The 17,237-nt window shown below is 39.6% G+C and overlaps 1 protein-coding gene and 1 long non-coding RNA gene across 2 annotated transcripts in view; one reads left to right on the top strand and one right to left on the bottom strand.

The window, feature by feature from the left end:
* Positions 1-17,237, top strand: part of zgc:153681 (uncharacterized protein LOC751719 homolog) — a 78,661-nt gene that overhangs the window by 31,022 nt on the left and 30,402 nt on the right. The window contains exon 6 of the mRNA XM_034181129.1: positions 10,817-10,897. Coding sequence (XP_034037020.1) covers positions 10,817-10,897 — 81 coding nt within the window. The remainder of the gene's footprint in view (positions 1-10,816; positions 10,898-17,237) is intronic.
* LOC117519864 lies at positions 7,275-16,929 on the bottom strand. Its single transcript, XR_004563462.1, has 3 exons — positions 16,919-16,929; positions 12,207-12,213; positions 7,275-7,333 (listed from the first exon to the last, which is right to left on the bottom strand). It is a non-coding gene; the product is annotated as an uncharacterized LOC117519864 (long non-coding RNA).

The raw sequence follows: 17,237 nt of genomic DNA, 5'->3' as shown, positions 1-17,237 counted from the left end.
AAGAAAAAAAGATTGTGGCAGTCAGTAACGGTTACTTTTTTACACCAAGCAGGAAAAAAATATGGACTCACTCAATTCTGAGGAAAAAATTATGGAATCACCCTGTAAATTTTCATCCCCAAAACTAACACCTGCATCATATGAGATCTGCTCGTTAGTCTGCATCTAAAAAGGAGTGAACACACCTTGGAGAGCTGTTGCACCAAGTGGACTGACATGAATCATGGCTCCAACACGAGAGATGTCAATTGAAACAAAGGAGAGGATTATCAAACTCTTAAAAGAGAGTAAATCATCACGCAATGTTGCAAAAGATGTTGGTTATTCACAGTCAGCTGTGTCTAAACTCTGGACCAAATACAAACAACATGGGAAGGTTGTTAAAGGCAAACATACTGGTAGACCAAGGAAGACATCAAAGCGTCAAGACAGAAAACTTAAGGCAATATGTCTCAAAAATCGAAAAATGTACAACAAAACAAATGAGGAACGAATGGGAGGAAACTGGAGTCAACGTCTGTGACTGAACTGTAAGAAACCGCCTAAAGGAAATGGGATTTACATACAGAAAAGCTAAACGAAAGGCATCATTAACACCTAAACAGAAAAAAAAAAAGGTTACAGTGGGCTAAGGAAAAGCAATTGTGGACTGTGGATGACTGGATGAAAGTCATATTCAGTGATGAATCTCGAATCTGCATTGGGCAAGGTGATGATGCTGGAACTTTTGTTTGGTGCCTTTCCAATGAGATTTATAAAGATGACTGCCTGAAGAGAACATGTAAATTTCCACAGTCATTGATGATATGGGGCTGCATGTCAGGTAAAGGCACTGGGGAGATGGCTGTCATTACATCAATAAATGCACAAGTTTATGTTGATATTTTGGACAATTGAAAGGATGTTTGGGGATGATATCATTTTTCAAGATGATAATGCATCTTGCCATAGAGCAAAAACTGCAAAAACATTTCTTGCAAAAAGACACATAGGGTCAATGTCATGGCATAGGGTCAATGTAATGAGCAGATCTGATTTGATGCAGGTGTTAATTTGGGGGATGAAAATTTACAGGGTGATTCCATAATTTTTTTCCTCAGAATTGAGTGATTCCATATTTTTTCCTCTCCTTGGTCTAAAAAAGTAACCGTTACTGACTGCCACAATCTTTTTTTATTGATTTCTTAGTGTTTCTTAAAGCCAGAAAGTTGCCATTTGAAATGACTTTAGTTTTGTGTCATGTCTGTGATCTGCTTTTTTTCTACAAAATTAAACAACTGAATGAACATCCTCTGAGGCCGGTGATTCCATAATTTTTGCCAGGGGTTGTATAAGCAAATCAAATGAACAAAGCTTCTTTGTGCTCTCTGTACCTCTACACTCATATGAAAAAAATAAACAAGATCAAAAAAGAAGCAAAACAAAAAATGACAACCAGAAAGTTTGAAAGGGAGTGGGAAGAAGTAAAAATCCCACCCCAGTGCACATATCTTCAGTGGTTGCTTAATTGACAGTAAATACAACTGTAGTTAATTTACAATACCTAAATATATTTACAATTTCCCCCAAAAAGTGATCTCCAAATTAAATAAAACATTAAAAAAGAAAACTCAGCAGTGCCACACAGATAACATGAATGCAGAATGCCACCATAGACTTCCGTTTTTTTTATCTAGTAACAGCCATGGACTTGCTGCCAGTAGAACTGCAGGTTGAGGTGCTGAAGTATGTAGGTATCGTGGACCTACTCAGTGTGGAGAAGGCCTATGGCCACATGCCATCCATCCGCACACCAAGTCTTTGGAGAGAGGTGAAGATGTACAGGGTTGATGACCAGTACTTGCCGGAAGTGTGGGAGTTTATGACCAAGGAAGTGGGATGCCACTTGAAGGAACTTCATTTGCCCTACATGGCAGGAGAAGAGATAAGCTTCATCAACGGGGAAAAAGACTTTTCATTGGCAATACTTATCGTGTCTTTAAGTGTATTATTTATTTTACCAGGTAATAGCTTAAAGATTCTAATTTATTTATTTTGTAAGACACACTTAGGATTTGATTAATTGTGTAGAATTGCAGTCAGTCATTTGTGGATGGTAACTTATTACAGACACATACTGTCATACAAAATAGTAAATAAATTGTGATGAAATTATTACACTTTAGTCATTTTTTGCAGTATGATAAGAGTCAAAAAGCACTGTTTTAGGCAAAGGAAAACTGTTCAAATTGAACTCAGAATGCACCAAATTGCACCATTTTTTTCAAAATTTCGGGGGGGGGCCCGCATGCCCCCGGACCCCCATAGATGACTTCGTGGCTTTGTCGCACAGTCTGTCCACTCACGGAAAATGTTCAGTCAAAAACTTTTCATTTGCTTGCAGCCATGCAGAGGCTAACAGCAGTGCTGCAGCCCCTGTGACAGTGAACAGGGAGGCTTTTAGGAAGAAGACAGCATAATGGAAATCGAAATTAAGTTACTGAAACGTCCCTTCATTCTTTGAGAATTTGGTGCCGATAGCAGTGTGCATTATTTCCTTTATTCTATGTTTTAAAGGACATGTCCCACTGAAATTATAACATTTCTGAGTGTTTCTGTGTTTCATTGAGGAAAATCTCCCAGCATGCACCTGAATGAAATGTGGCTGCACAGTGGCTTTGTGGTTAGCACTGTTGCCTCACAGCGAGATGGTCATGGGATCGTGTGGAGTTTGCATGTTCTCCCTGTGTTTGCGTGGGTTTCCTCTGGGTGCTCCAGTTTCCGCCTACATTTAAAGACATGCAGGTTAGGTGAAATGGAAACTTTATCATTGCCAAGGCTGGGCTCGACAATAGCACTGGTCCGATGGCCCGGCGGCCTTTTTTACATGTTCCGGGCCACCACGGGCCAGTGAAGTTCATATTTCACTGGTCCGTATGGGCCAGTAAGAATTAAAATCGCTTTGGGCAGATTTATTAGTCTAATGCCGCGTTCACACCGGGCGCGATCAGATGCTACAAATTCGCGGGGGTCGCGTGGCAACGGACGCGCCTCCTTCACCCGGTGTGTCGCTCTGCTTTTGCTGCGAAAATTCGCCCCGGTGCGTCATCAAATAGGAGGAGCTTCCATTCAACTCGCCGGCTCCGGTTGTCAGTCAAGTTAACATGACGGACCTTGATCACACGGAGCGAGTTGTTGTGGAAAGCTGACAAACGTCATGAGACGTTCCCAATTCAGGCAGTATCATTATTTGCTGCAGGAGCTGCGTCTGGATGATGGCTGCTGTCAGCGGTCCTTCTGCCTCTGCAGGACCCAACTTGAGGACCAACTGTCCCGTTCACGCGCGCACATGTAAACAATTAAAAAAAAAAAGAAAAAGAAACTCCGCTCCCGCTGCTGTGGGGCTGCTGCTCCTCCAAAAACTCTTGTCATAGTTGTGAAATAAAGGACAAAAGAGACATACGTCCTGCTCACAGGCTGCTACCAGAGACAGGACATGTTGCACCACTTCGCAATGTTGGGAACATTGCCGAAGTGCAGACAAACTTCGTCTGCAGGCGCATCTTCTGATGTGGCGCAAATTTCGCTTCAACATCGACGCGTCATTTTCGCTTAAGCAAGATCGAGCGCAGTGAATATTATGAATTTCTTGAAACCTCCTGCCCCTGGGCAGAAACCAGGAAAGCAAAGGAAAGAACAGCTATCACCCTCAAAACAAGCACAGAAGAGGAAGGCTGCTGATGCTGAATATGAGAAGAAAAGGGTGAGGAAAACTTGGCAAACTTCCTGGAAGAAAAGACGGCCATAGCTGGAGCGTGATGAGGAGAGTGAAGTTGTCTTCTGTGGAACTTGTAGGGCCATGCCAGAATATGCTAACAAGTAAGTATAAATATACCATGTCCTGGTAGACAATGTGGTATGATTTCATACGCCAGTTTAAAAGTCTAATCAGTATGCCCTTGTGGAAACCCCACGGTGACATTAGCAAGGGAACTTGGTTTATGAAATTTAACATATTAATTTTGTAAATGATCAAGAAATAAATTTATTTTTGTATTAATGTCTGAGTGTTGAAAATCAGTTACCTACCGACATTTTTTTCAAAGTTTACTCACTTTAAGGTTTTTATCATGTAGTATAAGAATTTTGTGTTTGTTTTCAAGTGTTTTTACATTAAGGAAATCCAATTCTAATGTCTGAGTGTTGATTTAAAAAAATTCTTATCAGTTACCCCCCGGTTCGGCACAGGCGTGAAAGTATGGGCCAGTGATATTTTCATCCGGGCCAGTAACTTTCAGATTCTACTGGCCCTGTGGGCCAGTGCATAAATTGCCTTATTGTCAAGCCCTGCAAGGTCTCCCTTGTAAAAGAGATCTTGATCTCAATGGGACTAACCTGGTTAAATAAGGGTTAAATAAATAAAATGTAGCTGCTAACATTTAAAAATGGAGCCGCAGATTAATTGCAAAGCTTCCATAAGTGTGATGTCATGTTATGATGACTCATTTTTAAGTGATACCTGTTAATTTTGATGCAGTCACGATGAACGCAGCAGCTGCTTTCCACTGTGAGAAAACTTACAGTTGTAGGTCCATTTGTCTTGAATGCAGTCAGTTAAAATCAGTTTTTGCTAGAGGCTCAGTTTTGTGCACGCTTATAAGTGTTGTCATCGATATAACTAAAAAATGTAAGAAATACATCTGTGTGATCAGCCAACATGTAAAACAAATGGAGAGGTGCGCATGCACAGCGGTAGTAAAATAACATCCCGTGACACAGACAGCAGCGTCAGCATACGTTAGGATCCAAAATCCGACACTTTGGAAAAAGTTGAGTTTTGGGGGTGAAGTGTGTCACCTCCTCTCTGTACATTCTCTGTAAATATGAGCCACCACTTTCGAATGAAAGCTCAGAAGCTTTGTTATCGGACATAGCGTTTGTTTCACTCTGCCAACCACCAGGATGTTTCTGCTTTTCCTAAAATGTACATCACATGCAGAGAAATTACATTTTCAAGAAATACATCTGCAGACTCACAGAGCGAGAGGAGTAATTAGCAATAAAATACATCAGCAAATTCAATTTAATTTTCAATTTATTTTCTTTTACATAGTGCCAAAACAGAGTTGCCTCGAGGCGCTTCACACAGGTAAGGTCTAACCTTACCAACCCCCAGAGCAACAGTGGTAAGGAAAAACTCCCTCTGAGGAAGAAACTTCAAGCAGACCAGACTCAAAGGGGTGACCCTCTGCTTGGGCCATGCTACAAACATAAATTATAGAAACAATTCAGGGACGAATATACAAGAATTGCTGTTGGTGTACAGGACAGGAGGGTTGCCAACACAAATACAACTCCCATCTCTGGATGGAGCTGCACCTTAAACAGAGAAAAAACAGAATCAGGCATCAGAAAGACAAAAAAATACTGTATAATTTGCCAGCATTAATCAACAAGAAAAACAGAAGAAATACTAAGGTGATCGCCGGCCATTAGCCCTAAGCTTCACTAAAAGACCCAGAATTTAGGTAAAGTTGAGGCCACGGCCCGCTCCAATTACTAATAACATGAATTAAAAGAGTAAAAAGTGTAAAACAAAACTGTACCAGTATGGTAGCCATATGAAAGGGAAAATAAGTGCGTCTTAAGTCTGGACTTGAAAGTCTCCACCGAATCTTGTTTTATTGATGCAGGGAGACCATTCCACAGAACAGGGGCGCGATAAGAGAAAGCTCTGTGACCCGCAGACTTCTTATTCACCCTAGGGACACAAAGTAGTCCTGTACCCTGAGAACGTAAAGCCCGGGCTGGTACGTAAGGTTTAATTAGATCAGCTAGGTAGGGAGGTGCCAGTCCATGAAAAATTTTATAGGTTAGTAGCAGAACCTTAAAATCTGATCTCACTGGGACAGGAAGCCAGTGAAGAGACCCCAAAATGGGTGTAATGTGGTCAAACTTTCTGCATTTTGAACCAATTGGAGAGCCCTAATGCTAGACTGCGGTAAACCAGAAAATAGAACATTGCAGTAGTCCAATCTAGAAGAGATAAATGCATGGATCAGGGTCTCAGCATCAGCCATAGACAGGATGGGACAAATCTTCACTATATTTCGCAGGTGGAAGAAAGCATTCCTAGTAATATTTCTAATATGGAGGCCAAAGGACAACAAAGGATCAAAAATTACCCCAAGGTTCCTCACTTTGTCAGTGTGATGTATGACACACGAGCCTAGGCTGAGTGTTAACTGGTCAAATTGATGCCGATGTCTCACTGGGCCAAGAACCAAGAACGAGATTACCAGCAGTTATCGGCATATATAACTGAGTATCATCTGCATAGCAGTGAAAGGTAATCCCAAAACACCGCAATATGTGCCCAAGGGGTGCTATATAAAGGAGAAAAGCAGGGGCAGCGGTCCTAAGACAGACCCCTGTGGAACCCCAAATTTCATGTCACTAAGGTTAGAAGGTAGTGTTATTGTACAAAACACAGTGAGAACGACTGGTCAAGTATGACGTCAGCCATGTAAGGGCACTCCCAGTAATCCCAAAATGATTTTCCAGCCTATCAAGTAGAATATGATGATCCACTGTATCAAATGCATCACTGAGATCTAACAGCGACAGAACCGTAGTGGTGTCCGAATCCATTGTAAGCAGAACAAAACCACTAATTATTTCCGCATTTGCGCAGTTAGAGTTACAACCATGACTACTTTGATGTTGTGTTGCTAAACAGGATGCTGAATAATGTGCAGCATGTCCTTGTTTTTGTACTTGTTTGTGGCTTTTTTTTTCTTTTTTTTTTAAGCTCTAAAGATAATTTGGTGGGCTATTTTTCCATTCCATTTTTCCATTCTTCTTGCAAGAAGGAAGGCATAAGTACTTTTTAGTCTATGTAAATTGGTTTCAGTATCAAATTTAGTTATTCCTTACGTTGCAAGTTCGTCATTAGCACTTACATTTTTTTCGGGAGAGGAAAGCTGAACCTTTGTTTTTTTGTTTTTGTTTTTTTTTTTGGTTTTTTTGGGGACAATATAGAGGGGGGTGTCAAAATCGAAATCACAAGGATAAGGTGAGAATTTCACAATGGTAATTTCACAACATTAAGTGAATCAGGCACCATTTTTAAATATTTCAAAAAGTAATCTACAGCACATTATACAAACTCAATTTGTCTGTTTCATGGTCAGCTGTGAATAAAAATGGACTTTGCTTGGTCAAAAAAAACATGGAATTGATTAACATTAAAATGATTATTTTGTCATTATTTTGAAGTTACATTATTGGTTTTCTGCAAATTATATGATTTAACTATTGCATCAGTTTTAAATGACTTACAAGTGGCAAAAGACTTAATAGCTATGTCTTTAAGTATTATTTACTAAAAGCAGAAAGGGGGCAGTTACTGATTTGTTTTGTAAGACACACATTTAATAAATATAGAATGAAAGCAGAATTGAAGTCAGTTAATGCAGGCAGTCAGTGGATTTGTGGAAACGTATTACAGACAATACATATAAGATAGTAAATTGTAATTTAATCAATTTTTGAGCCATATTTTTTTCGAGTATAAAAGTCAAACATAAAAGTCAAATACCACTGTTTTAAACCAAGAAAAACTGACCAAAGTGCTCTCAGAATGCACCAAATTGTATTATTAAAAAAAAAAAAAAATCTGGGGGGGGGGCATGGCCCCGTACCCCTCTAGGGGACCTCACCCCTGTGGTGCCCATAGGTTATCCACTCATAGAAAATATTCAAACAATTTTCAGTTGTTAGTTGTTGTTAGTGTTGTACTCTTTAATCGTGATCGTTACTGAGTTTTTAAAATGCTTATCGCAAAGCGTTCTTTTTTTACGACATCATGCAAGTTTTATAAGTCCGCAGGCACTGGTCTGTGTGTTACAGATACATATCAGTTTCCTCAGATTCACGGAGGAAAAATGCCACTCAAAGCCTGGCTGTTATAACAGTTATCGTAAAGCGGGACTGGTTGGTTGCTGCGGTGACACTGTGTGGCTCCTGTGCGAAGCTTAACTAAACTTAGCATGTGGACATCACATACTTTTAGAACTTTGAAGTTTTTAAAAGAAGACTTTTGCAGCATCTCTGTGTCATGGAGCGACATCAGACAGAGCGAAGATGGCAAGAAAGATGGTTTGAAAAAGTCTAAGGACAAGAATCCATGGAATTGTTGCTGGGTTCATGAACACACCTGAAAGATAAACGTGAAAAGCGAACTGGTAAGAATTTTTTTTCTCTCTGGAAAATAAACATTGTCCTGTCCAAACAGGATTTCAGAAAAGATTATGTGCCTTCTTTTCTTTCATTAATCTAGACTTTCTTTCATTAAAAAAAAGACATTGTGGCTTTGTATGAATTTAGGCTACATGAATTTACACAATGTAAATTAGTTTTTATTAATGTAGACTTTTTTTCATGGGAAAAAAGACGCTGTGGCTTTGAGTGGATTTACAGGAATTTACACAAGAATGTGTGGCTTTTTTTACTATAAGGTATGTTATTGATATTTTACCCTGATTTTTAAAATATTATACATTCTTTAGCTGTGGTTTTTGACATGGTTTAAGAGTCTTTTCACTCTTCATGAATTTCATGTAGTTTAATTGTTCTGAGTTAATGCATAATTTGGTTTACAATTAAAAGGAAAATCATTCCAGGTCCTACTTCCACGTCATATTCTGTTGTTTCAACATGATCATTGATGGTTCAAATTAGGGATGTCCCGATCAGGTTTTTTTTTTTTTTTTTTTTTTGGCCCTGATCCGATTCCGAGTCATCTGATTTTGAGTATCTGCCGATACCGAGTCCCGATCTGATACTTTAAAAAACTGAATGAACAAATGCTAAATATATAATAATTTCATTTTAATCACCTTATTTTATTATTTATCACTTAAACTGCACTTCTCCTTGAGGTAGCTTGATCATGTAATAATCTACCAGACTTAAAAAATGTACAAATTTCCATGTTGTTTTGTCTAAAAATAAATGTCAAAGGTTCCTTATGTTAAACAAGAAATTATCTAATCTCAAATAACAGATGGTTTTAATTGATAGGTAAAAGGTTTTTTAAAGAATCATTTATTGATATAGCTATTTTAATTACAAGTGTTCTAAACTTTTTTAAACAGTAATCAGAAACAAACAGAAAACATTTCCAAGGATTTTTCTTCAGACACATGGTTTCTGCACTAATCTGTGGTTCAAATCCCAGCCTGACTGGAAAATCACTAAGGGCCCTTGGGCAAGGTCTTTAATCCCCTATTGCTCCCAGTGTGTAGTGAGCGCCTTGTATGGCAGCACCCTGACATCGGGGTGAATGTGAGGCATAATTGTAAAGCGCTTTGAGCGTCTGATGCAGATGGAAAAGTGCTTTATAAATGCAGTCCATTTACCATATGTACAGATCAGTGATTTCTGCCACTAGTCTTCCATGTTTTGGCCCGACGCGTCGTTCCTATTGGACAGCGCGAACCTACGTCACAGCTCAGAGCGTCGAAAGTTGAAAAGTAAAAAAAAAAAAAGAAAAACTACTTTGCGTCCTGACAGTCCTCAGTGTTCCCCTCTGATGCTTTATCAGTGTTCGATAAGTTCAGAGCAGCGCAGTGAACGTGAATGAAGACGGAAGCTCTTTAAGACACGCTCCTAAATGTGATGAGTGCGCACGTCGCTCATGCGCACACCATCTCTCGCTCTGTTTTGCAGACAAATGACCACAGGACAATTTTTTTTTTTCTTTTTGTTAATCAGATGACAGATCGTCGTCCTGAGGACTTGGTCAGCACCGGGTCCTCTTGTCATTCCATCGAGGTGTCAGGCTGAGCGCGTAAACACACCAACAGCAGTTCTACGAAAGAAACTGTGTGCGCGTAACTCCCCCCACCTCTGTCCGGTTGAACTTAGGTTTTTTCTTTTGTTCAATTTAAAAAAAAAAAAAAAAAAGATTGGGTTGAACTTTGACCGCGTCAGCCTGCCAACAAGCAGCAATGCGCTCTCCCGTCAGAAGCGTCACATCAAAAGCCGAGCTAAAGCGACGCTTCTGACGCCTCTAAAAAGCAACGTGTCTCACGCCTCTGATGCTTCCGACGCGTGAAAGGCCCATTAATCTGCAATAATGTGCCTGAAATAGTGCTGATCAAAATAATGAGGATAAAATCTATATCGGATTCCTGATCGGGATGCAACGTCCGATTTCGATCAAGTCTGAAACCACTTGATCGGATCGGGACATCCCTAGTTCAAATGAAAGGTTGAATCTAGGATCATTTAAATATGCACTAATTTTGAGATTTGTTCTTCTAGGAGATGTTGAAAATGTATCAGTAGATGAAACTTTAATTTGGTTTCTGGGGCCCCACAAGGCCCTAGACCCTGGCTCCTGGGGAGCTGCGCCCCCCAGACCCCCTGCAAATTTTCCTCGGATTTTACCATTTTCATTTCACAGCCCTGATGTTGGTTCAGAGTAACCCATGGTCATGATTGCTAATAGGAAAGTAAGAGGCTGTGGTGAGTTGAGACATTCTGGAACCTTCAAAATCACTGAATTAACAATATGTTTGTGTATTTTTTACCCTAATTGTACAATTTTGAACCCAGTGTTGATTTCAGAAAACTCAAAACAAATTAAAACTTGTGGACCAAACTCGCAGGTTTTTTCTTCTGTTGGTGTACGTTATATAATCATTATGCTTCAGAAATAAAAGAATAGTTTGAAGAAATCACAGCTCAGTATTGCCTGACATTCAAATCCATTATGCTGGTATGTAAAGTTCAGACCACAAATGTATCTCCCATGTGATATTTGTTTAAGGTGGAAGTGCACATCAACCCCAGTCCTGCTCCTTCTTTCTTCCTCTCCGACCTGAAGCCTGAACATTTGGAACACCTGAAGGTGAGCTAGATGGAGCAGTAAACTGTTTATGGGTATTAAGGAGAAATACATTTTTATTCTTGTGAAATTTAAATTTGCTTTGAAGTGGGAACAAAATAATATTTTGTCTGGTGCTTAAATTGAATGGCTTGTTGCTAGGGATGGGTTATGTCCTATTGTTGTGGATGTACCGGTAGAAATTCAGCTCCACAGTTGGAATTTGTCGCCCCGCAGTTTTAATGATGGAATAATTGGTTACAGGTTTTTATGTGCACTGTCATGTGGGCACCTCATACAGAATTACAGCAGAAAATGGAATTCAAAGCTGGTGGGGAAGAAAAGTTGATATAACCATAAAATGCACAATGTAATGTGATACTACTGTATTATAAACGTGATTAAGAGGAGTTGTCCAGCAGGTCGAGCACATCTGTGCCAGTCAAGACCTTGTGCACTGGTAGAACCCGACCAATACTGAGGCCGATTTTAAGGAGTAAAAAATTTATGCTACTGAGAAAGACAAAGGAAATAGCTTTAAATAAAATGGAACAAATACCATTTTTAATGCATTATACAAAAATAATGACTGCAACTATTTTTCCTATTTTCATGTGTTCATTGCAATTTCATTGCTAAAGAAAACCACCTAAAACCACAACTTGCATTGCAACTTTTTAGAAAAGATGCCACATCATTATAAACAGGGCTGTGAATACTCAGTGGATCTGAGGAATTCCGCGGGGTGTTAGTGTTGTACTCTGTAATTGTGATTGTCACTGAGTTTTTAAAATGCTTATCGCCAAGCGTTTCCTTTTTGTTAATGGCATCGTGCAAGTTTCATAAGTGCAGACACTGATCTGTGCATTACAGATACAAATCAGTGTCCTCGGATCCGCTGAGTTTGAAGGAGGAAAAATGGCACTCAAAGCGTAGCTGTTGCGACAGTTGTCGTAAAGAGGGACTAGTTGGTTGCTGCGGTGACGCTGTGTGGCTCCTGTAAGACACTTAAGCTAAGAGTAGCATGTGGACATCGCAAACGTTTAGGGCTCTTAAGTTTTTAAAAGAAGAATTTTGCTGCATGTCTGTGTCACGGAGCGACATCAGCCAGAGAGAAGATGGCGAGAAAGATGGTTTGAAAAAGTCTGACAAGGACAAGAATCTGTGGAATTGTCGCTGACTTCATCAACACACCTGAAAGATAAACAGAAAAAGCAAACTGTGCCATCAAGAAACACAGTAAGAGTTTTTCTCTCCCTGGAAAATAAACATTGTGCTGTGCAAACAGGATTTTAGACAAGGTTATGTGACTTTTTTTATTATTAGTCTACACTTTTTCACTGGAAAGAAGACATTGTGGCTTAGAATGGATTTACATGAATTTACACAAGAATGTAAACAAGTTTTTTTAATATATATATTAATATCGACTTTTTCATGGGAAAAAGACATTGTGGCTTAGAATGTATTTACATGAATTTACACAAGAATGTAAACAAGTTTTTTATTATTATTATTAATAATAATAGACTTTTCATGGGAAAAAAGACATTGTGGCTTTGAGTGGATTTACAGGAATTTACACTAGAATGTAAATGAATGTAAAATGGGAAATATAAGGTAATATAAGCTGTAGTTTTTGAAATACTTTTAACAGTTTTTTCAGTCTTCATGAATTGTAGTTTAATTGTTCTGAGTTGATGCATAATTTGGTTTACAATTAAAAGGAAAATTATTCCAGGTCCTACTTCCATGTCATATTCTGTTATTTCAACATGATCATTGACAGTTCAAATGAAAGGTTGAGTCTAGGATCATTTAAATATGCACTTCTTTTGAGATTTTTCTTCCAGGAGATGCTGAAAATATATAATTACATACAAAATTAATTTTGTTTCTGGGGCCCCACGGGCCCTAGACCCCGGCTCGACCCCCTGCAAATTTTCCTTGGATTTCACAATTTTCATTTCACAGCCCTGTATAAAATACCCAGACTGTGTAGCAGCTTATCATAAAAATTAGAAGTGGGGGGGAAAAAAAAAAAAAAATATATATATATATATATATATATATATATATATATATATATATATATATATATATATATATATATATATATATATATATATATATATATATATATATAGTTGGATAAAGTCCCCGCCAAAGCTGCTACACTGTAAGGATGACCAAGAACGCTTTGCCACACAGCTTTCCATGGGCGGCAAGGAGATAGTGCTGCCACGCAGCTTTCAATCAGCCCGGGGGAAATGGCACCACTAGGCAGTCTTTGATTGGCCAGAAGGAACGAGCACTGCCACGCAGCTGTCAGTTGCATGGAAGACTACAAGACACTGTTTGCTGGTTCAGAGCTCAAGAGCCCTTGTGCATTGCACAAAGACTCGAGCCAGTCATTGGTCATATGTTTCTCATTTTACAACCACCATTGCTGAGTTTGTGTTTATATGTTGGAAATAAGATCATTTTGATTAAATGATAGAAATGATATGCACTTTTCTGCTCTGGGTGTGAAATGTTTAGTTATTCCTCGGCCTCCTTTAGCAGTAACGGTACTTGTAATAAGTGTAGCTTATTCGTAGCTTTGGAGGCCAGGCTGGGCGAATTGGAGACTCGGCTCCGCACCGTGGAAAATTCTACAGCTAGCCAGGCCCCTGTAGTCGGTGCGGACCAAGGTAGCTTAGCCGCCGTTAGTTTCCCCCTGGCATATCCCGAGCAGCCGGGAAAGCAGGCTGACTGGGTGACTGTGAGGAGGAAGCGTAGCCCTAAACAGAAGCCCCGTGTACACCGCCAACCCGTTCACATTTCTAACCGTTTTTCCCCACTCGACGACACACCCGCCGAGGATCAAACTCTGGTTATTGGCGACTCTGTTTTGCGAAATGTGAAGTTAGCGACACCAGCAACCATAGTCAGTTGTCTTCCGGGGGCCAGAGCAGGCGACATTGAAGGAAATTTGAAACTGCTGGCTAAGGCTAAGCGTAAATTTGGTAAGATTGTAATTCACGTTGGCAGTAATGACACCCGGTTACGCCAATCGGAGGTCACTAAAATTAACATTAAATCGGTGTGTAACTTTGCAAAAACAATGTCGGACTCTGTAGTTTTCTCTGGGCCCCTCCCCAATCAGACCGGGAGTGACATGTTTAGCCGCATGTTCTCCTTGAATTGCTGGCTGTCTGAGTGGTGTCCAAAAAATGAGGTGGGCTTCATAGATAATTGGAAAAGCTTCTGGGGAAAACCTGGTCTTGTTAGGAGAGACGGCATCCATCCCACTTTGGATGGAGCAGCTCTCATTTCTAGAAATCTGGCCAATTTTCTTAAATCCTCCAAACCGTGACTATCCAGGGTTGGGACCAGGAAGCAGAGTTGTAGTCTTACACACCTCTCTGCAGCTTCTCTCCCCCTGCCATCCCCTCATTACCCCATCCCCGTAGAGACGGTGCCTGCTCCCAGACTACCAATAACCAGCAAAAATCTATTTAAGCATAAAAATTCAAAAAGAAAAAATAATATAGCACCTTCAACTGCACCACAGACTAAAACAGTTAAATGTGGTCTATTAAACATTAGGTCTCTCTCTTCTAAGTCCCTGTTGGTAAATGATATAATAATTGATCAACATATTGATTTATTCTGCCTTACAGAAACCTGGTTACAGCAGGATGAATATGTTAGTTTAAATGAGTCAACACCCCCGAGTCACACTAACTGTCAGAATGCTCGTAGCACGGGCCGGGGCGGAGGATTAGCAGCAATCTTCCATTCCAGCTTATTAATTAATCAAAAACCCAGACAGAGCTTTAATTCATTTGAAAGCTTGACTCTTAGTCTTGTCCATCCAAATTGGAAGTCCCAAAAACCAGTTTTATTTGTTATTATCTATCGTCCACCTGGTCGTTACTGTGAGTTTCTCTGTGAATTTTCAGACCTTTTGTCTGACTTAGTGCTTAGCTCAGATAAGATAATTATAGTGGGCGATTTTAACATCCACACAGATGCTGAGAATGACAGCCTCAACACTGCATTTAATCTATTATTAGACTCTATTGGCTTTGCTCAAAATGTAAATGAGTCTTGTTCTGACTTATGGTATGGAAATAGAAGACTTAACAGTATTCCCTGAAAACTCCCTTCTGTCTGATCATTTCTTAATAACATTTACATTTACTCTGATGGACTACCCAGCAGTGGGGAATAAGTTTCATTACACTAGAAGTCTTTCAGAAAGCGCTGTAACTAGGTTTAAGGATATGATTCCTTCTTTATGTTCTCTAATGCCATATAACAACACAGTGCAGCTACCTAAACTCTGTAAGGGAGATAGAGTATCTCGTCAATAGTTTTACATCCTCATTGAAGACAACTTTGGATGCTGTAGCTCCTCTAAAAAAGACAGCTTTAAATCAGAAGTGCCTGACTCCGTGGTATAACTCACAAACTCGTAGCTTAAAGCAGATAACCCGTAAGTTGGAGAGGAAATGGCGTCTCACTAACTTAGAAGATCTTCACTTAGCCTGGAAAAAGAGTCTGTTGCTCTATAAAAAAAGCCCTCCGTAAAGCTAGGACATCTTTCTACTCATCACTAATTGAAGAAAATAAGAACAACCCCAGGTTTCTTTTCAGCACTGTAGCCAGGCTGACAGAGTCAGAGCTCTATTGAGCTGAGTATTCCATTAACTTTAACTAATAATGACTTCATGACTTTCTTTGCTAACAAAATTTTAACTATTAGAGAAAAAATTACTCATAACCATCCCAAAGACGTATCGTTATCTTTGGCTGCTTTCAGTGATGCCGGTATTTGGTTAGACTCTTTCTCTCCGATTGTTCTGTCTGAGTTATTTTCATTAGTTACTTCATCCAAGCCATCAACATGTTTGTTAGACCCCATTCCTACCAGGCTGCTCAAGGAAGCCCTACCATTATTTAATGCTTCGATCTTAAATATGATCAATCTATCTTTGTTAGTTGGCTATGTACCACAGGCTTTTAAGGTGGCAGTAATTAAACCATTACTTAAAAAGCCATCACTTGACCCAGCTATCTTAGCTAATTATAGGCCAATCTCCAACCTTCCTTTTCTCTCAAAAATTCTTGAAAGGGTAGTTGTAAAACAGCTAACTGATCATCTGCAGAGGAATGGTCTATTTGAAGAGTTTCAGTCAGGTTTTAGAATTCATCATAGTACAGAAACAGCATTAGTGAAGGTTACAAATGATCTTCTTATGGCCTCGGACAGCGGACTCATCTCTGTGCTTGTTCTGTTAGACCTCAGTGCTGCTTTTGATACTGTTGACCATAAAATTTTATTACAGAGATTAGAGCATGCCATAGGTATTAAAGGCACTGCGCTGCGGTGGTTTGAATCATATTTGTCTAATAGATTACAATTTGTTCATGTAAATGGGGAATCTTCTTCACAGACTAAAGTTAATTATGGAGTTCCACAAGGTTCTGTGCTAGGACCAATTTTATTCACTTTATACATGCTTCCCTTAGGCAGTATTATTAGACGGTATTGCTTAAATTTTCATTGTTACGCAGATGATACCCAGCTTTATCTATCCATGAAGCCAGAGGACACACACCAATTAGCTAAACTGCAGGATTGTCTTACAGACATAAAGACATGGATGACCTCTAATTTCCTGCTTTTAAACTCAGATAAAACTGAAGTTATTGTACTTGGCCCCACAAATCTTAGAAACATGGTGTCTAACCAGATCCTTACTCTGGATGGCATTACCCTGACCTCTAGTAATACTGTGAGAAATCTTGGAGTCATTTTTGATCAGGATATGTCATTCAAAGCGCATATTAAACAAATATGTAGGACTGCTTTTTTGCATTTACGCAATATCTCTAAAATCAATTCAATTTCAATTCAATTCAATTTCTTTTTTTTTTTATATAGCGCCAAATCACAACAAACAGTTGCCCCAAGGCACTTTATATTGTAAGGCAAGGCCATACAATAATTATGTAAAACCCCAACGGTCAAAACGACCCCCTGTGAGCAAGCACTTGGCAACAGTGGGAAGGAAAAACTCCCTTTAACAGGAAGAAACCTCCAGCAGAACCAGGCTCAGGGAGGGGCAGTCTTCTGCTGGGACTGGTTGGGGCTGAGGGAGAGAACCAGGAAAAAGACATGCTGTGGAGGGGAGCAGAGATCGATCACTAACGATTAAATGCAGAGTGGTGCATACAGAGCAAAAAGAGAAAGAAACAGTGCATCATGGGAACCCCCCAGCAGTCTACGCCTGAAGCAGCATAACTAAGGGATGGTTCAGGGTCACCTGATCCAGCCCTAACTATAAGCTTTAGCAAAAAGGAAAGTTTTAAG

Source organism: Thalassophryne amazonica, chromosome 11 (assembly GCF_902500255.1).
Source record: "Thalassophryne amazonica chromosome 11, fThaAma1.1, whole genome shotgun sequence".
NCBI classification, from domain to species: Eukaryota; Metazoa; Chordata; class Actinopteri; order Batrachoidiformes; family Batrachoididae; genus Thalassophryne; species Thalassophryne amazonica.
Note: the sequence above shows the minus strand (reverse complement) of the source record. Positions and strands in the feature narration are given on the sequence as shown.